The 24,091-nt window shown below is 42.0% G+C and overlaps 1 protein-coding gene across 1 annotated transcript in view; it reads left to right on the plus strand.

Annotated features, from left to right (window-relative positions):
- Nucleotides 1-24,091, plus strand: part of tmem181 (transmembrane protein 181) — a 175,776-nt gene that overhangs the window by 107,609 nt on the left and 44,076 nt on the right. Inside the window, exons 5-7 of the mRNA XM_048601241.1 lie at nucleotides 2,253-2,374; nucleotides 18,457-18,579; nucleotides 20,366-20,446. Coding sequence (XP_048457198.1) covers nucleotides 2,253-2,374; nucleotides 18,457-18,579; nucleotides 20,366-20,446 — 326 coding nt within the window. The remainder of the gene's footprint in view (nucleotides 1-2,252; nucleotides 2,375-18,456; nucleotides 18,580-20,365; nucleotides 20,447-24,091) is intronic.

The raw sequence follows: 24,091 nt of genomic DNA on the forward strand, positions 1-24,091 counted from the left end.
AGGGTTGCTTTTCGGATTGTTCCACAGGCATCGGTTCTGGGTCCTCTTTTGTTTGTCATTTATATAAATGATTTGGAAGAGGATGTAGAAGACATGGTTAGTAAGTTTGTGGATGACACCAAAATTGGTAGCATAGTAGACTGTGAAGGATGTTTCCTAAGATTACAGAGGGACCTTGATCAAATGAGTCAATGGACTGAAAAATGGCAGATAGAGTTTAATCTTGATAAATGTGAGGTATTGCATTTTGGTGCAAGGGTGGGGCTTATATAATTAATGGTAGGGCCTTGGGTAGTATTGTAGAACAGAGGGGTGCCAGTACATAATTCTTTGAAGTTTTTGTCACATATGGTTAGAAAGGTGTTTAGCACGCTTGCCTTCATTCCTCAGTCCTTTGAGTGTAGGGTTTGGGAAGTCATGTTGATTTTGCACAGGACACTGGTGAGGCCTCTTCTGGAATACTGTGCCCAGTTCTGGTCACCTAGGGAGGATATTATCAAGCTGAAAAGGATTCAGAAGAGATTTACCAGGATGTTCCAGGGTATGGAAGGTTTGAGCTATAAAGAAAGGCTGGATAGGCTGGGACTTTTTTTTTCACTGGAGCATAGGAGGTTGAGAGGCGACCTGATAGAAGTATGTAAAATAATGAGAGGTATAGATAGAGTTAAGGGTAGTTGTCTTTTCCCTCGGCTGGAGGATTTCAAGACTAGGGGACACATTTTTAATGTGAGAGGAGAGAGATTTAAAAAATACATGAGAAGCAAATTTTTTTACACAGAGGGTGATTTGTCTGTGGAATGAACTTCGTGAGGAAGTGGTGGATATGGATACAATTACAACTTTTAAAAGATGTTTGGATAAGTACATGAATAAGAAATGTTTGGAGGGATATGGGTCAGGAGCAGGCAGGTGTTAAGTTTGGAATTATGTTTGGCATGGACTGGTTGGACTGAAGGGTCTGTTTCCGTGCTGTATGGCTATATGACTATCACGTCCAAGCTAAGTATGTGCGTGGAATGACAATAGCCTGACTGGAAAGATCAAATATCAAGTTGACCAAGCCTGCCCCTAGTAAACTGCTGTACTGTAATGACACCTGGGTAAAAAAAAAAGCGGAAAAGTTTTCATTTTTACTGTCTTAGAGATATCCTTGTGTCTTTTCGCAGGGCAAGGCTACCAACTCAGAATTCCTAGAGTGTGCCAATCCCATCGACATTGATATTTATTTTCTAATCAATTTGTTAGGAGATGTTATTACACATTTCTGGAATAGATGGCACTTGAATCTGGCTTCTGGTCCAGAGGTAGGGGCGCTGCCATTGTGCCACAGAGCTCAATTACATCTGTGTAGTTATCAACCTGTTCAGAGATGTTATTACACATCTTTGGAGCAGGTAGGACTTGAACTCGGTTCCAATAGTGTCATTGTTAAAGCAACAATAGCTGCATTGGCTATACTACATTCATCGGATGGATGGGATCGTATACCATTCTGTTCAATGAATTGAACACTGAGTCATGACCTCCTGGATATCTGTTTCTCTGGTACAAGGATATTTGCAAATGAGATTTGAAGATGGCAGGCATTGACATGAGAACTGGGAGGTAGTTGCTGATGATTATGACCTCTGGAGTCTAAATATTTGGTAGAAAATTGCCCAAGGCAGTTGGAAACTGAAAAGTTCAACTGATCAAAACAGGAGCCCATAGGAAACTGAGGCCAGTGAATCTTGCACCACTCAAACTCACAGTTGTACTCCACACTAAAAGCAGCAGACTGCCATGCCAGGAGCAGTTTAGTAGTACATGTAAAACAAGCTTTGTTAATTAATTAGAGTACAACAGAAAAAGGTGAAGTAAATGTGGGAAAGGTTTTAAATTTCAAAAGCATGTGACATATCTTGTACTTTCACAATCTAAAAGATGGTAACCTAATCTATTTAAATATTCAAAATGTGCAAGGAAAGTCATTCAAGATGATTTGCTTGTAAGGTTTTGAACCTATGCATGGATTCAACTGTGAGTTCAAACATGCATATTACAGATTATGCTTGTAATTGCTGTATCCAGACAATTCAAAAATCACAGTGGCACTTCATGAGCCATTCATGTGAGGGACATGATAGATTCCTGATTGGTAGTGTGTCACCTTGATATAATTTGAAAATATGGCTGTGTCTTATCTTTGGGATAATGTATCAAAATAATGTATATTTAATGTATATTAAATTGCACTTTGATTTATTTTTCAGGTGAAGAATTCAGGAAAAATATCCCAATGATGGTTGCAATAAGTGGAGTCACGCAAGACACCAGTGTGCCAAACATCAGAGTGGATGCTCACAATCATACCCGGTCACTACATTGTACAAATGTAAGTTTTTGTAACCACTAGTTGTAACCGTCATGGATAGTACTTTCCGTTAAACCATGCCAAGATTATTATAATTATTTACATCTCATATTCTCAAAAATGAGAGTTGTGTTGAGGTCTGAATAACACAGTCAATTAATGCAGTGCCATTTCTTCTTCGCAATTTTTTAAATTAGAATCCCTACAGTGTGGAAATAGGCCCTTTGGCCCAACAAGTCCACACTGACCCTTGGAGCAACCCACCCAGACCCAACCCCCTATAACCTACCTAATCTACATATCCCTGAACACTACGGGCAATTTAACATGGCTAATCCACCTAGCCTGCACATCTTTGGACTGTGGGAGGAAACCGGAACACCCGGAGGAAACCCATGCAGACATTGAGAGAATGTGCAAACTCCACACAGACAGTCGCCTGAGGGTGGAATCGAACCCAGGTCCCTGGCACTGTGAGGCAGCAGAGCTAACCACTGAGCCACTGTGCCGCAATGAGGTTTAAATTCAGTCCTAGCCAGTGGAGTCATACAGTCATAAAGGACTACAGCATAGTAAAAGGCCCTTTGGCTCATTAAGCCTGCACCAATCAAAAATAATTTTTCAGCACTTGGTTCTTAGCCTTGGATGTCTTGGCATTGCAAGTGTACATTTAATAATACTTAAATGTTATGAGGGTTTCTGTCTTTACCACGCTTGCAGGCAGTGAGTTCCAGATTCCCACCATCCTCTGAGTGATGAAAGTTTGCCTCACACCCCTCTAAAGATCCAGTCCCTTACCTTAAATCCATGTTTCCCAATTAATGATCCCTCAACCAAAGGGAAAAGTTTCTTCAATCTACCCTGTCTTTACCTGTCATAATTTTATACATCTCAATCATCATAGATCGTAGATCATAGAGTCCCTACAGTGTGGAAATAGGCTCTTTGGCCCAACAAGTCCAGACCAACCCTCAACGCATCCCACCCAAACCCATTACCCCAATAACCCACCTAATCTACACATCTCTGACGATCATGGGCAATTTAGCATGGCCAATCCACCTAGTCTGCACATCTTTGGACTGTGGGAGGAAACTGGAGGAAACCCATGCAGACATGGGGAGAACATGCAAACTCCACATAGACACTCGCCTGAGGGTGGAATCAAACTTGGGTTCCTGGCACTGTGAGGCACTTCTGACAACCACTGAGCCATCGTGCACTTACAGTCATGACCTCCTTAAATCTCCACTCTTCCAGGGAAATCTGTCCAATCTTTCTTCCTAAATTAATCTCTCCAGTTCAGACAACGTCCTGGTAAATCTCCTCTGTACTGTCTGGCACAATCACATCCCTCCTATAATGTAGATTCGAGAATTGCACACAATACTCTGGCCTAAAGTTTTACATTGTTTCAGCAGCACCTCCCTGCTCTGAACTCTACACCTCAGCTAGTGAATGCAAGTATCCTATATGCTGCCTTAACCACTTTGTCTACTTGTCCCATTACCTTAAGTGACCAGTGGACATGCACACCAAGGTCCATCAAGTCCTTTGTGCTTCCCAGTGTCCTACTATTCATGTGTACTCCCTTGCCTTGTTTGTTCTGCCCAAATGCATCATCTCACATTTATCTGGATTGAATTTAATTTGCCACAGACCAGCCTGTCTATATCCATCTGTATCCATCTATTTACCATCTCACCAATTTCTGTATCATTCACAAACTTACTGATCACCTCTCCTATATTCAAGCCTATAGTGATTTTATATACTACTAACAGCAAGGGCCCTAACACTGATTCCTGTGGAACCTCACTGGACACAGGCTTCCAGTCACAAAAATAACCCTTGACCATCACCCTCTGCTTTCTGCACTCAGCCAATTATGCTTCCAATTTGCAAATTTCCTTAGACTGCCTGGGCTCATACCTTTAATATCAGTCTCCAATGACTTTATCAAAAGCCTTGTTATGAAGTCCAAGTAGACTACTTCAAATGCATTAACCTCATCTACACCTGGTCACCTCTTTGAAAAGTCCAATCAAATTGGAGACCTCTCCTTTGCTGACTGTTCTTGATTAATCCCTGTTTCTCCATGCAATTCTGTCCCTCCGAATTGCTTCCTCACCATTGAGATTAGACACTCTGCTTTGTAGTTTTGTGGTTTATCTCTTGCTTGCTTCTTGAATAACAGTACTGCATTGGTTGTCCTCCAGCCCTCTGGCATCTCTCCTCTGGCCAGAGAGGAATCGAAAATTATTGCTAGCTCTCCTGCTATTTCCTTCCTTACCTCACTCAACAGCTAGGGATGCATTTTATCTGGACCTGGATATTTATCTACTTTTAAGTCTACCAGACCATTCAGTACTGCTGCTGTTACTCTGCTGATTTCTTTAAGTATATTGCAATCCTTCTCCCTGATTTCAGTACCCACATCATCCCACTCACTAAAGAACACCAACACAAAGAATTCTACCTACATCCTCTGACTTCATGCGCAGATTACCACTGTAGTTTTTATTGGACCATACTCTTCCCTTGTTATTCTTCTATCTTTAAGTACTTAAAAAAAAACTTAGGGTTTGCCTTTAGCTTACCTGCCATTATCCTTTCATGCCCCTATTTGTTCTCCTAGCTTCCTTTTTAAAATTTCCCTTGCATATTCTATACTCCTCTGAGGCTTCTGCTGTTTTGAGCCCTTGGTATCTACCAAAAGCCTTCCTTTTTCTCTTTATCCAATCCTGAATATCTCTTGATGTTCAGTGTTCGCTGGATTTGTTGGTCCCACCCTTTACCTTGATTTAAAAAAAACTGTTGATCCTGTACTCTCCGTTTCCTTCTTGAATGTGTCCCACTGTTCTGAGACAGATTAAGCTAAAAGTATCTGTCCCCAGTCCACTCTGGCCAAATTGGACCTGAGCTCATTAAGATTGTCATTTCCGGAGTTTAGTCATCTTCATCCTTTCTCATCAGTCTTTAATTTAATGGAATTATGATTGCTGTCTGCAAAATAGTCAGCCACTGATGCATCACCCAGTTTCATTACCTAAAATTAAGTCCAAGACTGTCCATCTCTTGTAGGTCCCTAAGGCAGTCCAACTCTCCCGATAAAGTACGGGATATTTATATGTACCACGAAACAATGACTACATGCAAATTGGCATCAGCGCTTGCTGCATTCCTTTTGACCCACACATTCATTCATGTGAATACAAGATCAATGATGAACGACTTCATAGACAACCCTAGGTCTTCCCATGAACTCATGGCGTTTTCATGGACAACCCTAAGTGTTCCCATGATCTCATGACATTTGCAAGACATCCTTGTCACCTATCCTTGGCCTCTCACAAAACATCTTACGCAGCCACATTCTAATACTGAGATTATTCAGTCTTCCCATTACCAAGTCCCTATGTTATCAGGCTTCCCTGGTATCAAGAACGTTCCATGCTGACGTTATTCACCACTCCCAGCTAGCAGGATGAGGGTTTCTGTAAGATCGGCTGAAGTTGCCTGTCCATGTGAACTCACTTAAATCCCCCAATGTTAGTTTGTCGGCTACATTTATAATTTCAACATATGCATGTGGGTTTATTTAAAAAATCTTGATTATTTTGGGATCAGACTTCTCTTTTACAAACTTTGAACGAGCTGGTGAAAGGACCTCTTCTTGATGTTGTTCCAGAACGTTTCTTCTCAGGACTAGTCTCTCCGTTCAAGGTTAAACGTCCACAAGAGTCTAATTAAATTCTCAATGTTTAAAGCGCTAAAAAACTACTGCAAATTAAAACTACTGTTAAGGTAGATAAGTCCCCAAACAAATTTCTATGTGTGTACACATTTATGCAGTTATTATTACCTAAAGGGTCTTAACTGAGGTGGGTTGAGTTTTTCCACTCCTATCCATACTAAATAACAGACTTTAAATTAGCTTGCTAAGAGGCTCCCAACATCAGAAATGTCTCAAGGTTTACATTTTTCCTGCCTATTTACTCAGATTTCTATGAGGCTCTTTATTATCTTACCTGGTTGCCATGTGCGAGAAGGCCACGATTCTGACTGTGAAAACTGCTGTGTTCAACTAACAATTCTCTTCAGCTATCTCATATTATTTAAAAACCACAAGCAGCCATTTTATGTTACCTACAGTCATGGGCAGCTCCAACACATTCCCTCTAAACCTTTATACTATGACTATCGCAATTCATGTTGGAGAAGTTGAAATCCCTTCCTATCCCCACTCTATTACTTTAACACTTTCCTGAAATTTATTGACATATCTGGTCTTCTGTTTCTCTCAGACTGTTAGGAATGAAGGTCTCTTTGGAAGGACATGGTTTAAACAGCTTGAGTAGCTTCAATCCAGTTCCTAAACTTTTGTTTATTAGGGAGTATTTTCACTTCACTGGTCTGCTGAAAGATCACCAAACTAATTTGTTAACTCTGATTCTCTTTCCACAGATGTTGCCTTAACTGTTGAGCATTTTCCACATTTTCTATCCTTATTTTAAATTTCCAGCATCCGTCATATTTTCTTTCAGACTCTTGCATTGTTGGGATCATATACAGTAGAGGTAATTTTGCGTGCATTGGTAATTTACACCGTCTTAGGTGCCACTCTATGTACTGGATGTGGTCTTGTCACAAATCAGCCCACAATCATTCAGAGAGTACCTAAACCAGAAGTATCGCCATGTGAAGTCTTAGTACTTAGTCCTAGGACCATGCCTGCCAATGCTTCCGTTAATTTGGTCCACTGTATGACTGCAATCTCATTCTGCCCTTATCTGTTCTCACCCACTGACCTTCTGACGACAGTCATTCCCAATTCTAATTAATGTCACAACTCTACCTTTTGGAATTCTAAGTTTAAAAGTAACTCTCTGATTTGTTTTTGAAGAAGATAGTATTGTTGAATGCATTGTTGATTAGATCTCATTCTTTTCCACTAGTCTTAACTCATGACTCACTAAGATAGCATGGTGGAATCAAGCCCTCAACAACAATCAATCCTATTCCTGGATTCATCTCAAAAGTCAAATATTTTAAAATAAGTAAATAAAATTTCCCAGTTGACTTGGTTTTCTGATCCAGGTTGACAAGAAGTTTGTTTTTGTACTAAACAAGAATTATTACTTATTACAAGTAATTTGACTTGAGCTATTGATAAACATTTATAAACTGTCAGCACACAGTACTACTAATTAAAACTCTAATCTGCCCCCCTTGCAAATAGAACAACTTATAGACAGGGAGAAAACACATGGGTGGAGTGGAAAACCTGGAAAGACAGTTCATTTGTCTTTGTCTACACATTCTGTTGTTTTATAGAATTCATAGAATCCCAACAGCGTGGAAACAGGCCCTTCAGCCCAACAAGTCCACACCGACCCTCAGAGCATCCCACCCAGACCCATCCGCCTATAACCCATCTAATCTACACATCCCTGAACACTACACGCAATTTGGCATGCCTGTTCCACCTAGCCTGCACATCTTTGGACTGTGGGAGGAAACTGGAGCACCCGGAAGAAACCCACGCAGACACAGGGAGCACGTGCAAACTCCACACAGGCAGTCGCCCGAGGGTGGAATTGAACCCGGGTACCTTGGTGCTGTGAGGCACCAGTGCTAACCACTGAGCCACCATGCTCTTCCTAATCCAAACATTTCATCCTAGCTTCCCTTTTCTACATGCTTCCACTGATTTCCATGAGTCACAGCATGTCTGGGATGCTTGTAAAATGTCGCTGATTTATCAATTAAAAATCACAGCTTGCATCAACTGTTGGTGGAAAATTTAAATGGATGTTTTCAAGTTTAATGTAAGTTTTGGCTGCAGAGAACAGTGACTGTGCTTGAGTGGTTTTTTTGTACCTTGTTCACAACTCCAAACTGTTCTAGAACATGGAACAGTACAGCACAGGAACAGGCTCTTTGGCCCACATTTGTTCTGAACATGATGCCAAATTAAACTAATCCCTTCTGCCTGCCCGGTCCATATCCCTCCATTTCTTGCTTATGTGCTAAACTAAATGTCCCTTAAATGCCCCTATTGTATCTTCCTCCTCCACCACCACCCCTAGCAGCACATTTCAGACTCCTACCACTCTTTGTATTAAAAAAAATTGCCCCTCACATCTCCTTGGAACTTTCCTCCATCACTTAAATGCATGCCCCCTAGTATTTGACACTTCAACTCTGGGGAAACTTTGGGAGATCAAATGTTACGGGAAAGTGTACAAACCGTTAACCCTATCTACGTATCTCATAATTTTATAGACTTCTTTCAGTCTCCCTTCAGCCCTCATCGCTCCAGAGAAAATAACTCTCAAGTTTATCTAGCCTCTCCTTTATAGCTCATACCCTGGTAGTGTCCCGGGAGACCTCTTCTGCACCGTCTCCAAAGCCTCCACATCCTTCCTGTAAAGTGACGACTAGAATTGAACGCAATGCTGTAAGTGTGCAGTCTTATAAAGCTGCAATATGACATCCTGACTCTTGCACATTAATTCCCTGACCAATAAAGGCAAGCATGCCATACGCCTTCTTTACCACCGTATCTACTTGTGTGGCCACTTTCAGGGAGCTATGGACTTGAACTTCAAGATCCCTCTCTATGTCAGTGCTGTTCAGGATCTTGCCATTAATGTATACGTTTCCATAACATTTGATCTCCCGAAGTGCAGCATCTCACACTTACCCAGGTCAAACTCCATCTGCCATTTCTCTGCCCATTTTTTTTGTAGACTCCTTACAGTGTGGAAACAGGTCCTTTGGCCTAACAAGTCCACACCGACCTTCAGAGCAAACCACCCAAACCCACCCCCTATAACCCACCTAATCTACACATCCCTGAATACTACGGGCCAATCCACCTCGTCTGCACATCTTTGGACTATGGGAGGAAACTGGAGCACCCGGAGGAAACCCACACAGACAGAGGGAGAATTTGCAAACTCTGCACAGACAGTCACCCGAGGGTGGAATCGAACCCGGGTCCCTGGCGCTGTGAGGCAGCAGTGCTAACCACTGAGCCACTGTGCCACGCTCTGTCCTTTGACAACCTCCTACACTATCCAAAACTCCATGGATCTTTGTGTTGTCTGCAAACTTATTAACCCACCATCTACATTTTCATCAGAGTCATTTATATATATCACAAAAAGCAGAGGTCCCAGTACATATCCCTGTAGAACACCACTAGTCACAGACCTCCAGCCAGAAAAACATTCTTCCACCACTACCCTCTGCCTTCTGTGGGCAAGCCAATTCTGAATCCAAGCATTTTGGACACAATAAGGACGGCAGATGCTGGAAGCATGCCATAAGCCTTTTTGACTACCATACCTACCTGTGCTGCCACTTTCTGTGATCTGTGGACACCCAGATCCCTCTGCATATCAATACTCCTAAGGGTTCTGCCATTCACTGTATGATTTCCACCTGTACTTGACCTTGCAAAATGCATCACCTCACGTTTGTCCGGATTAAGCTCCATCTGCCATTTTTCTGCCCATGCCTCCAACTGATCTATTTCCTGCTGTATCCTCTGACATTCCTCCTCACTATCTGCAACTGCAACAATCTTTGTATCGTCCGCAAACTTACTAATTAGACCAGCTACCTTTTCCTCCAAATCATTTATGTAGACCGCGAACAGCAGAGGTCCCAGCACTGATTATTGTGGAACACTACTAGTCACAACCCTCCATTTGGAAAAGCATCCTTCAACTGCTACCCTCTGTCTCCTATGACTAAGCCATTTCTGTATCTATCTTGCCAGATCATCCCTGATACCATGTGACTTCACCTTTTGTACCTGTCAGCCATAGGGGACCTTGTCAAAGGCTTTACTGAAGTCCATGCAGACAACATCAGATGCTTTTCCCTTATCAAGCATCTTCCTCACCTCCTCAAAAAAATCGATCAAGTTAGTGAGGCATGATCTGCCCTGCACAAAACCATGCTTTTGCTAATAAGTCCGTTTGCTTCTAAATGTGTATAGATCTTGTCCCTGAGAATCTTTTCCAATAATTTCTCTACCACTGACATGAGACCCACAGGCCTGTAATTTCCAGGATAATCCCTGTGACCCTTCTTAAACAATTGGACAATACTAGCTATTCTCCAGTGGCCAAAGAGAATACAAAGATGTCAGTCAATGCTCCAGCAATTTGTTGTCTTACCTCCCTCAATATTCTGGGAATGGATCCCATTAGGACCTTGGGACTTATCTACCTTAATACTTTTTAAGACACGCAATACCTCTTCCTTTTTAATAGCAACTTGGCTTAGAAATTCCACACTCCCTTGAGTTCATCTTCCGCCAATTTCTTCTCTTCGGTGAATACCAACACAAAATGTTTGTTTAGGACCTCACCCACCTCTTCTGGCTCCTCATACAGATTCCCTATTTTGTCCTTGAGTGGGCCAACACTTTCCCTGGCTAACTTCTTGCTTTTTATGTATGTGCAAAAAGCCTTGTGATTCTCCTTAATCCTGTTTGCATGCTAGAAATTGAGCCTCAGTCTTCCCGGAGTTGTCACAAAGGTTAAGACTGTTGAAACATACACAAAATTCCACAATTTATCTGATTTTCAAACCTAGATTGATTGAAAGCATGGGCCAGTTTTTAGACTCTAGCTAAAGGTAAACAGTGAAAATCCATTGATATGTAACACCACAAATTGAAAGTCTAATTACCATACAAACTTTTCCTTACAAGTGTACACAGAATCCCTATAGTGCAGAAGGAGGCCATTGGCCCATTGAGTCTTCACTGACTCTCTGATCAGCATTCCACCCAGACCTAGCCTCCACCCTGATCATAGCTAATCCACCTAGACTGCTTACCCCTAGACACTATGCGGCAATTTTGCATGGCCAATCCACTTAACCCACACATGTTTGGACTGTGGGAGGAATTTGGAGCACCTCGCAGAAACTGTGCAAATTCCACACAGATGGTCACCCAAGGCTGGAATTGAGCCTGGTCCCCAGTGCTGTGAGGCAGCAGTGCTGACCACTAAGCTACTGTGCTACCCTTCGCAGAAAGGGATTTAAAAAATTTTAAAAAGACTTGATGGGCTAAATTTCCTCAGTCTGCACTGCAGGGATTTTATGATTCTACTTGTTGAAACAACTATTTAAGCAATGCTTGTCATGAGAACAAAGAACAACACAGCAGAGAAACAGCCCCGTCAGCCCACCAAGTCTGTGCTGACACATGAGACCTTTCTAAACTAAAAACTTTTTGCCTCTACGTCGTCATATCCCCCCTTCAAATATCTGTCAGGATGACTCTTGAATGTTGCAATCATATCTGCTTTAATTTACTTGTCTTTGAAAGCATGCCCCAATCGTTGCAAATTGTTGATTTTAAAGCAGTTCTTTGCCATTTCAGACTACAATTTTAAAAAGCACAAAAGACAAGAAGAGATGATATTCACAAGGGTTAGGATTGAAAAGCAAAGAGATTATGTCAGGCTTACATAGAATATTGGAGTACTGTTCCAGTTTTTGGACTCGCGGACTGAAGGTGCAAGAAATTCATGAGGATGGTACTGTAACTGAGAGGAAGATTTGAGCAAGTTGGAGCTCTTGAAAATAAAACTTTTAAGATTAAATTTGATAGGCTGGCTGCACTGAAGATATTCCAGTCGTGCCAGTTTGGGGACATAAGCCTCAGTCTTTGCTTATACAACAAACCTGCCATTTCAGGAATCAATCTGATGAAACTTCACAACACTCTGTCTCTGGAAAAATATATCTTTCCTTGGGTAAGGTAACCAAAGCTGCATACAGTACTCCAGTTGTGGTCTCACCAAAGCACTGTTTACTGCACTGAGACTTCTTTATCCCTGTATTCAAACGCCCTTGCAATGAAGGCCAACGTACCACTTGCCTTCCTAACTACTTGCCACATTTGCATTCTTGCTTCCAATGACTGGTATGCAAGGATATCTAGGTCCCTTTGTACAACAGCATTTCCCAATCTATTACCATTTAAATGATACCAATTTGTATTTCTTACTGAAGTGGACAACTTCACGCTTACCTATGTTATAATGCATCAGGTATACATTTTCACATTCTCTTAACTTGTCTAGATCACCTTAAAGCTGCTTTACATCCTCCGCAATACTCTCATTCCCACCTAATTCTGTGTCATCAGAAAACTTGGAAATATTACAATTGATTACCTCATCCAAATCATTGGTATATATAATAGCTGGTGCCCAAGCACGGATCCCTGTGTTATGCTGCTACTCACTGCTTTCCATGCTGAAAAAATCCATTGTTTCTATGCATTGTTTCATGTCTGCTTACCAGTTCTCAATCCCTGCCAGTATATTACTGCCATCCCATGTGATTTTACTTTGCACTCTTAGGTGGGACTTTATCAAAAGTTTTCTGAAAATACAAACACACCAAATCCACTGGTTCTCCCTCATCTACTCTGATAGTTATATCCTCAAATAACTACGGTAGTTTTGTCAAATAGTTTCCCTTTCATAAATCCATGCTGACTGTGTGTAATCTCATTGCAGTTTTCTAAGTATACAGTTATCAATTTATGATAAACTCCAGCATTTCCCCTACTATTGGTGTTGGGCTAAGTGGTATGAAATTTGCAGTTTTCTCCCTCCTTCTTTCTCAAGGATTATGTGATTATATTTGTTGCAATCTAGTCTCTTCTAAACTGTGGAAGATGACAACCAACGCATTCAATTTGTTCAATATGTCAGGGAGACCACATGAGAATGGGTATGTAATGAGTTCAGGGGAATTTTATTCCATACATTCAGTCATGGACTTCATTGGCTGGACTAACGTTTATTGTCCATCCCTAATGTCCTTGAGAAAGTATGGTAACCTGCATTCTTGAACCACTGCAGTCTATTTGGTGTGGGTCCACCTACAAGGCTGTTGGGAAGGGAATTCCAGGATTTAACCTAGTGACACTGAAGGAATGGCAAATATATTTCCAATTCAAGGTGGTGAGAGGCCAGGGTGGCTGCTTTCAGGTGGTGGTGTTCCCATGTATCTGCCGTCTTTCTAGATGGTAATGCTCATGGGTTCGGAAGATATTGTTTAAAGTGCCTTTGTGAACTTCTACAGTGCATTTTCTAAATGGTACACTGCACTGCTACTGTGCATTGGTAGTGGTGGTAGGAGTGAAGTAGATATGGTGCCAATCGAGTGTGTGGCTTTATCCTGGATGGTATTAAGCTCTTTGAGTGTTTTGGAGCTGCATTCATTAAGGCAAATAAGGAGTATTCCATCACTGGCTTGTGGCTTGTAGAAGGTGCTCTAGCTTTGCGGAGTCGTGAGGTGAGTTACTCGTTGCAACGTTCCTAGCCTCTGACTTGCTCTAATCACCACTGTATTTGTATGGCCAGTCCAGTTGAGATTCTGGTCAGTGATAATCTGTAGGATGTTGATAGTGAGGCATTTGACCATGGTAATACCATTGAATATCAAGAGGCAATGGTTAGATTCTGTCTTGTTGGAAGTTGTTATTACCTGGCACTTATATGGTTTGTGACTGTCAACTGCCACTTGCCAGCCCGAGCCTCAATATTGTCAACCTCTTGCTGCATTTGGACATGGACTGCTTCAGTAACTGAGGAATTGTGAAAGGTGCTGAACATATTGCAGTTATCAGTAAACATCCCCATTTTTGACCTTATGATGAAGGGAAGATCATTGACGAAGCAGCTGAAGATATTTGGTTTAGAATGCTATGAAGGAATTCCTGCACAGATGTCCTGGAGCTGAGATGACTTGACCTTCAACAACCTCACCCATCTTCCTTTTTGATAAGTATGACTCCAATCAGCAGACAGTTTTTTTTTTCCCCCTGAATCCCATTGACTAATTTTAGTTGGGCTCCTTTGTACCGTACACTGTCAAATGCTACCTTGATTTCAAGGGCGATCACACTCATCTCACCTCTGGAGATGAGTTCTTTGTCCAGAGACTGTGGAACTTACAATTAGAATATTATAGATGTATTTAAGGGGAAGCTAGATTAGCAGGTTAGGCGGAAAGGAATAGAATGTTTGTTGATGAGGTTAGATGAAAAGCAATGGGAGCTCTTGTGGAGCATAACCAGTTAGACACAATGATCTGTCTTTCTGCTGCAGATTCAGTGTGATAGACAAAATTAAGTGTCTGTTTACCTTGATTTTGCCTGGCTGTATTGTAATATGCTTGGCAGTTTCAGCAGGGAATGTTTGCTTGACAGAATAAGCATGACATGTTTTTAATACACATGAAAAACCAGATGGCATAGTGAGTTCAACACTGTTTTCCACCTCTGGGGCAAGAACGAAATCAGGGGAGAATAACTGGAAACTCCATTTTGGGGATCTCTATAGCAAAGAAACAGCACAAATGTATTGTAACTGATTTATAAGTATCTACGAAAGGCCACAGTATGATTTGCATGGAAAAACGTAATAGTTGGATTATGTTAATTCTGAAATTGGAATTGAAATGTAGCGTTTGAAACACAAATAGGATAGCCATCAAATGACAAGGCAAGCTCGAGGGACTTAGAAACAGAGGGAAGAATAAATCAAGAAGCACTTGGGTTCAATTCCATCCTTGGGTGACTGTCTGTGTGGAGTTTGTACATTCTTTTCGTGTCTGCGTGGGTTTCCTCCATGTGCTCCAGTTTTCTTCCATAGTCCAAAGATGTGCAGGCTAGGTGGATTGGCCATGCTAAATTGCCCATGGTCTTCAGGGATGTGTAGATTAGGGAGATGGGTCTGGGTGGGATGCTCTGAGGGTCAGTGTGGACTTGTGGGGCTGAAAGGCCTGTTTCCACACTATAAGCATTCTATGATTGAATCAAATTTGAAAACTTTTATGGCAAAAGGTAAGGATGATACCAATTTACTGCAACAGGGTGTAAATAAGCTAATCAAATGGACAGAAAAGAGGCAGATGTCATTAAATCTATTTTGGCGGAAAGGATGGTGCAGGTACTACATATTTAATGATGTAGTTATAAGTAGTGTAGGGAAAGAGGATCTTAGGGTTCATTTGCATAATTCTTTGAAGGCACCATAACATGGTGACTGAGTAGTTAGAAAAGAAATGGAATGTTTGCTTTCATAGATATTGAGTACAGAAATAGAGAGATTATGCTGTACCTATATTTAAATTCTGTTTATTGCAACTAGAATGTTATGTTTTATTCAGGCCATTGTCACTTTTTAGGAAGGATTTGGTATCCTTCTGTCCATGCAGAGATTTATCAGAATAGTTCCAGCAATTAAGGATCTTTGCTACAATGTTAGTTTGAGAAAGTTGACATGGTCCTGGTAGGAGCAAAGTGAGATTTTGCAGATGTATACAAAATTATGACAGGTGTTGAGAAGATAAACTAAGGAGCTGTTCCCTTTACCTACTGGTTTGCAAGGATTAGGAAGAACACATGTAAGATTTGGGCAAGAAATGGGGGTGGAATATGATGAAGAAATTTGTTATGCAGTGGGTGGTGACTTGGAAACTCATTGCCTGCTAAGATGGTGGAAACTTAGACAATGAATAATTTCAACAGGAATAGCAGCATGATGGCTCAGTGGTTAACACTGCTGCCTCACAGAGCCAGGGACCTGAGTTCAGTTCCACCCTTGGGTGACTTTCTATGCAGAGTTTGCACATTCTCCCCATATCTGCATGGGTTTCCACTGGGTGCTCCGGTTTCCTCCCACAGTCCAAAGATGTGCAGGCTAGGCGAATTGGCCATGCTAAATTGCCCGTAGTATTCAAGGATATGTAGGTTAGGTGTTTCAGAGATAGTAGGAATTGCAGATGCTGGAGAGTCTGAGATAACAAGGTGTAGAGCTGGATGAACACAGCAGGCCAAGCAGCATCAGAGGAGCAGGAAGGCTGATGATGCGGGCCTAGACCCTTCTTCAGAAATGGGGAAGGGGAAGGGGGTTCTGAAATAAATAGGGAGAGAGGGGAAGGCGGATAGAAGATGGATAGGGGAGAAGATAGGTGGAGAGGAGACAGACAGGTCAAATAGGCGGGGATGGAGCCAGTAAAGGTGAGTGTAGGTGGGGACTAGGGAGGAGATAGGTCAGTCCAGGGAGGATGGACAGGTCAAGGGGGCTGGATGAGGTTAGTAGGTAGGAGATGGGGGTGGGGCTTGAGGTGGGAGGAAGGACAGGTTAGGGATGCAGGGACGAGCTGGGCTGGTTTTGGGATGCGGTAGGGGGAGGGGAGATTTTGAAGCTTGTGAAGTCCACATTGATACCATTGGGCTGCAGGGTTCCCAAGCGGAATAAGAGTTGCTGTTCCTGCAACCTTCGGGTGGCATCGTTGTGGCACTGCAGGAGGCCCAGGATGGACATGTCGTCTGAGGAATGGGAGGGGGAGTTGAAATGGTTCGCGACTGGGAGGTGCAGTTGTTTAGTGCGAACCGAGCGTAGGTGTTCTGCAAAGCGGTCCCCAAGCCTCCGCTTGGTCTCCCCGATGTAGAGGAGACCACAATGGGAACAGCGGATGCAGTATACCACATTAGCAGATGTGCAGGTGAACATCTGCTTGATGTGGAAAGTCTTCTTGGGGCCCAGGTATACTGCATGGTATTCTGCATCCGCTGTTCCCTTTGTGGCCTCCTCTACATCGGGGAAACCAAGCGGAGGCTTGGGGACCGCTTTGCAGAACACCTACGCTCAGTTCGCACTAAACAACTGCACCTCCCAGTCGCGAACCATTTCAACTCCCCCTCCCATTCCTCAGACGACATGTCCATCCTGGGCCTCCTGCAGTGCCACAACGATGCCACCCGAAGGTTGCAGGAACAGCAACTCTTATTCAGCTTGGGGACCCTGCAGCCCAATGGTATCAATGTGGACTTCACAAGCTTCAAAATCTCCCCTCCCCCTACCGCATCCCAAAACCAGCCCAGCTCGTCCCCGCCTCCCTAACCTGTCCTTCCTCCCACCTATCCGCTCCACCCACCTCAAGCCCCAACCCCATCTCCTACCTACTAACCTCATCCAGCCCCCTTGACCTGTCCATCCTCCCTGGACTGACCTATCTCCTCCCTAACTCCCCACCTACACTCACCTTTACTGGCTCCATCCCCGCCTATTTGACCTGTCTGTCTCCTCTCCACCTATTTTCTCCCCTATCCATCTTCTATCTGCCTTCCCCTCTCTCCCTATTTATTTCAGAACCCCCTTCCCCTTCCCCATTTCTGAAGAAGGGTCTAGGCCCGCATCATCAGCCTTCCTGCTCCTCTGATGCTACTTGGCCTGCTGTGTTCATCCAGCTCTACACCTTGTTATCTCTTATTGTAGGTTAGGTGTGTTGGCGCTGGGAAATGCAGGGTCATGAGGGAAAGGGTAGGGGAATGAGTCTGGGTGGGCAGCTCTTTGGAGGGCCAGTGTGGACTTGCTGGGCCAAATTGCCTGTTTCCACACTGTAGGGATTCTATGATGAAATTGGATGGATACTTGAAAGAAATAAATGTGCAAGGTTACAAGGATAGAATAGAAGCATGCGACAAATAGAGGCACGAGATGAATGTGATGAGCTCTATAGTGATTTGGTATGGACTGAATGATCTCTGCCTGTATTATAATGACTCCATGACTCCTCCTTCTGTTGCCTACCTTTCCCTGTACCATGCATGTTTGAAACACGTTGTTTCTCAAGCAATTTCCAGTTCTTATGAGTGGTGAGCTACCTGAAACTTTTGACATTGCTTTTCACTTCACAGATGCTAGCTAAGCTCAGTATTTCGAGCATTTTTTTCTTTTTTTAATTTCAGATTTCTGGACCTGCATTGCTTTTCTTTTATCACGGTGCTGTCTACTATTCAGACCATACAACTGCAATGCTGTAGAGTTTTAAGTGTTTATATAGGATCCTTTAATATTAACGTTTGAGTTCAGCCAAAATATGTGCAAGTAAAAAGTGTGTGCCCACACAAACTTGTAATAGATATACCACTGTCTAATGCCACTGTAACTCAGCTACTCTAAACCATTACATTATACAATTGCATGAGTGTTTCTGATCACTGTTGGCAATTGATGAATGTGTATTTTTACATTTTGTTTAAGGGGCTCTGTGATGAAATAATTGTACTACACCTCGGTTATCTGAACTATACCGAATACGTGATTACCGTCACCTTCTATGACCTAGAAAATCCTCGGTTTTCGATCAAGAATGTAAATTTCACTGTAAGTACACTTTCTGTTTTCCTGAAGCTTGATTCAGAGATTCATAGATTTGTACAGCGCAGAAAATGCCCTTCGGCCCATTGAGTCTGCACTGACATAACTACCACTAAAAGTTCGCTCAAGCCAATTTCCTGCACTTTTTGTCCCATATCCTTGAATATGATGATATTTGAAGTGCTCATCCAAATATTTTTCAAAAATTTTAAGGTTTTCAGCCTCCACTGCCTTCCTAGGCAGTGCCTTCCAGATTTCCACCACCCACTGAGTGCAAAAAATTTTTCCCAATTCCCCACTGAATCTCCTGCTCCTTACCATAAAACTGTGCCCTCTCATGATTGACCCCTCAACCAAGGAGAGCAGCTGCTCTCTACTTACCCTGGTCAAACCCTTCATGAACTTGTACACCTCAGTCATTTCTCCCCTCAGTCTTCTGTGCTGTAAAAGAAAACAGTCCAAGCTCATCTGGTCTCTCCTTATAGCTCAGTTTCTCCAACCCAGGCAATATCCCGATAAACCTCCTGTGTACCCCCTCTTATATTCTCTGCCATGACTGATTAAAACAAATGTTTCATATGTCTTCTTAATTATCCCTTTGATGTGCTCTGCCAACTTCAGGGATCTGTGAATAATTACCCCAAGAACTCTCTGTTCCTCTGAGCTGCCCAGTGTCCTGCCGTTCATTAAATACTCCCTCATCTTGTTTCTTTTTCCAAAGTGCACCGCCTCACGCTTGTTGGGGTTAGGTACCATCTGTCACTGGTCTGTCCATCTGATCAACCCATCTATATCTTCCTGTAACCTACAACCATCTTCATCACTATTAACCACTCTACCAGTCTTGGTGTCATCTGCAAATCTGCTTAACTATCCCCCACACTTTCACCTTTATCATTTATGTATATAACAAGTGTTGAGGTTCAGCCTCTTAAGCTACTGCCTAGCTCCCTGAATTTTTGATGCAAGATCTCATTCCTCACTTTGCTCATATCACTGCTGCCAACATGTACCACGACCTCTAACTCATCTTGACTTAGGAGCAAAGATTAAACTTCTGGAACTCTACCCATTGGAATTTAGAAGAATAAGAGGTGATCCAATTGAAACATACAGAATTCTTAAAGGGCTTGTTGGTAAATGCTGAATGGATGTTTCCCCTCATGGCAGCACCTCGGACCAAGAGTGTATAATCTCACAATGCACCACAGGCTCACAAACAGTCAGAGAGACATGGAAGAGCAGATGTGTGAGTAAGTTTCAGAGAAGTGTAAATGTAACGTCTTCCAGGGGAGGAAATCTGCCATCCTCACCTGGTCTGGGTGATATGTAACTCCAGAGCCACAGCAATAACTAAAGGAAATGTACTCATTTGTGCTGCTGAAAGTCAGTGCTATCAATAAATGCTTTTGGTGATTTTAAAAAAATCCAGCTTGCTTAATGTTCAAAGTAAATAGCCAACAATCCTGCACAAGCAGCAAATATTATGTGTGATCACAAAAGATGTACAACATGAGTGTCATCACTCAGACTCGCTGAGAAATAATCTACAGTTGATTTTCCATGTTCAATGTACATTCAGAAATGCATCAATATTAACATTTACATTGGATTTTAGTTTTGTGCTTGTATTAAATAGTCAGTATGTTTAAGTTATTAAAAATTTTTTTTTAAATTAATCCAAGTAAATGTGCCTGATGTTTAGCTAAAGCATTTAAAGCAGTTCAAGTTTAAAATCTGTACTCGTGCTGCCTTTTCATTCTAATACCAATGTTAAATTTTCGTCCATCAGTTGAAGATGTATAATGTCTCATTTTCCCAAGTGGAAATCTGGTTCCGATTCATCTTTGTTGTTTTCACCTTCATGGTCACAGTAAGTATAACTATACATAGTCATTGTTCTGACACATTATATCCTGATGGTAGGATTGATGGTGCTCATATCAAAATACAGACTGCTTAAATTGTATGTTCCACTTTTTGATGACATGAGCTTAATGAATGAATAATGGATATATTGTTAGTTATAGTACTAATTGACAGCTTTGTGTGTAATAAATCAGTTTTGGGCCATTCTGCATTTCTTTTCCAATATATATTTGAGGACGTGGAGACAGGTAAACAGACCAAGCAGGTCTGTTGGAGGAGCCTCAGCCTTTGCAATTGTCCAACAGGTTTGAGGTTCATACTGCCAGGTTGTTTGGATGAGAGCAGGATCTGGAAGATGGATAAGCAACTGACCATTGCATCGTGGTACAGGAAGCCATTAAAGTTGGGGGAGTAAATAGTAGTGTCATAATAGTAAGGGATAGTATTGTCTTGGAAAAGACACAGTTCTTTGCAGCTTAGATCATGACTTCAGAAAGCTGTGTTATCTTTCCAATGCCAGAGTTTGGGACATCTGTTCTGAACTGGAGAGGAAATTACAGTGGCAGGAGCTAAATTAGTTTCTGTGGTCCGCATGTGTACCAATGACATAGATAAGACACAAGCAGAAGTTCTGCCTCAGGATTATAAGCAGCTAGATGATCACCTAAAAAGTAGAAATCAATCTCTACACTATTACCTGAACCCTGACCAAGTTTGTGTAGGGTGAATAAAATTAGAGCGATGAACGCATGGCTCAGACATTGATGAGAGACAGATGGGTCCTGATTGATGGGGCACTAGGACCATTACTATTCCAAAGAGGAGGGAGGCAAAAAGCAGGAAACTGCAGGCCAATTAGCCTATTATCTGTCATAGGCAGGGTGTTCAAATCCATTATTAGAGAACATTTTAGCTGGACACTTAGAAAATCATGATTTAATCAGGTAGAGCCATCATGGCTTTATGAAAGGGAAATCATGAAAAACAGTCTTTTGAGATTTTTGACAAAGTGGCATCTACGGTTATTGAGGGGGACCAATAGATCTGATGTACTTGATCTTTAAAAAGGTGTTTACTAAGGTTCCACATTAAAGGATACTGCATAAGACAAGCGCCTGGTGTGAGGGTAACATTAACATGAAGAGAGGATTGGTTAGCTAACAAGAATCAGATTCAGGATAAATGGGTCTTTCTTGGGCTGGCAAGCTGTCCCTAGTGTGCAAGGTTTCAGTGCTAGATCTTCAATATTTATTATTTATATCGATTATTTAGATGAGCGGCATGATGGCTCAGTGGTTAGCACTGCTGCCTCACAGTGCCAGGGACCCGGGTTCAGTTCCGCCCTCGGGCAACTGTCTGTGTGGAGTTTGCACATTCTCCCCATGTCTGCATGGGTTTTCTCCAGGTACTCCGGTTTCCTCCCACAATCCAAAGATGTGCAGGTTAGGTGGATTGGTCATGCTAAATTGCCCATAGTGTTCAGGGGTCTGTAGATTAGGTGGGTTATAGGGGAATGGGTCTGGGTGTGATGCTCCAAGGGTCGGTGTGGACTTGTTGGGCCAAAGGGCCTGTTTCCACACTGTAGGGATTCTATGATTCTATGAGCGGACCAAATGAATGGTAGCTAAATCTGACACCAAAGTAGGTAGGAAAATAAATTGTCAAGAGGTAGTAGAGAGTCTCCAAAAGAATATAGATAACTTAAGCGCATAGGGTAAAATTTGACAGATGAGGTATAACATAAACAAAACTTGTCCACTTGAGCAGGAAGACAGGAGAAGCAATGCACTATTTAAATAGAATGGAATTGCATAACTCTGTGGTATAACAGGATCTAGATCTCCAGGCACATTTTAACTTTTTTTCAAATTCGTTCACTGAATATGGGTGTCACTGGTTAGGCCAGCATTAGATATCCATCCGTAATTGTCCAGGGGGCAGTAACAGTCAACCACGTTGCTGTGGATCTGGAGTCACATGTCAGCCAGACCAGATAAAGATGGCAAATTTCCTTCCTTAATGGACATCAGTGAAACATTTTTTATGACAGTGAACATAATCATATGGTTGCCACTGGCTAGTTTTTTTTGTTCCACGTGTTTGTTGAATTCAAATTTCACTGTCTGTCATGATGTGATTTGAGCCCATCACTTCTGAACATAAGAAACAAAAGTAGAAATTGCTGGAAAAGCTCAGCAAGTCTGGCAGCATCTGTGAAGAGAAATCAAAGTTAACATTTTGGGTCTGGTGAAACTTCCTCAGAACTGAACATTAACCTGGGGTCCTGGATTACGAGTCTAGTGACATTGTCATTTACACAACTGCCACCTCTGCAATTTATATGAATTATTTAAAACTAGTATGCAAGTGATTAGAAGGGCAAATGGAAAGTTGTCATTAAGTGCAAGGGGAATGGAATATCTAAGGTTTTGGAGTAGGTTTGGGAATGGAATATATCAAAGGAAGCAATGGTGATATGATGAAAAACATACTCTCACAGCAACATGTTAGGATCTGGAACGTAGATCTGGATAGTATGGTGGATGAGGGACCAACTGAGGCTTTCAAAAGGGTATCAATTCATTACGGCAAAAGAAAACATTTGCAGGAATATGGGGAAAAAGCAGAGGCGTGAATTGTTTCTTCAGATGACCAGTATACATGTGATAGGTGAAATGTTCTTCTTCTGTGCTGTGACCATTCTACAATTTTGAGCTTGAGAGAAATAATTTGCTTACTTGAATCGTACTAATGGAATTGTGATGTGGAGGTGTCGGTGTTGGACTGGGATGGACAAAGTCAGAAATCAGCTGATTTTGTTTTTGAAAACACAGGCTTTCGGAGCCTCAGTCCTTTGTCAGGTGTAAGTGAGAGAGGTAGTATCAGACACAAAATTTAGATGTGGGGGCCAAATGAATGGTAGCTAAATCTGACACCAAAGTAGGTAGGAAAATAAATTGTCAAGAATTTATAAGTAAAAGATCAAAGGTTCACACAATTGATGAGGACATACTAAACAAATCCAAGATACTGTTAAATCTTTAATCAGTTAGAAGGTTCTAATTGATAAATATGTATATGTAAAACCTGAATTCCTTTCAAGTCACAGTCTTCAGAGAATTAAAGATTTTATCAGTGTAAAGAACAGATGACATTTTAGGTCAGACAATGCATGATAGGTGTGAGACCTTATTCAGAATCTGCGTTTTAGTTGGGAGTCAAACGAGTTTTATTTCTAAAATAGGAATTTATAAAACACCACATCGAGTGACTGTGTATAACTTGTGTGCATTTTGAACGAAATCGAATGTATCTGCAAATACAAGGTCACAGCTTAGATCCATGTGTGTGTGTGTGTATGTGTGTCTGTGTCTGTGGTGTGTGTGTGAGAGAGAGAGAGACAAAGTGGAGAGTAGAGAATGTGTCTGAGGGCGAGGGGGGAAAGAGAGAGTGTACGTGTGAGTGTGAGGGAGAGAGAATGTGTGTGTGTGTCTGTATGAGAGAGAGAGAATGTGTGTGAGGGAGAGAGAATGAGTCTGAGATTGTGGGTGTGCGTGATGTGTGTGTGCGCAAGGGAGAGAGAATGAGTCTGAGATTGTGTGTGTGTGTGTGAGGGAGTGTGTGTGTGTGTGAGGGAGTGTGTGTGTGT

This window comes from Rhincodon typus, chromosome 9 (genome assembly GCF_021869965.1).
Source record: "Rhincodon typus isolate 14 chromosome 9, sRhiTyp1.1, whole genome shotgun sequence".
Lineage (NCBI taxonomy): Eukaryota > Metazoa > Chordata > Chondrichthyes > Orectolobiformes > Rhincodontidae > Rhincodon > Rhincodon typus.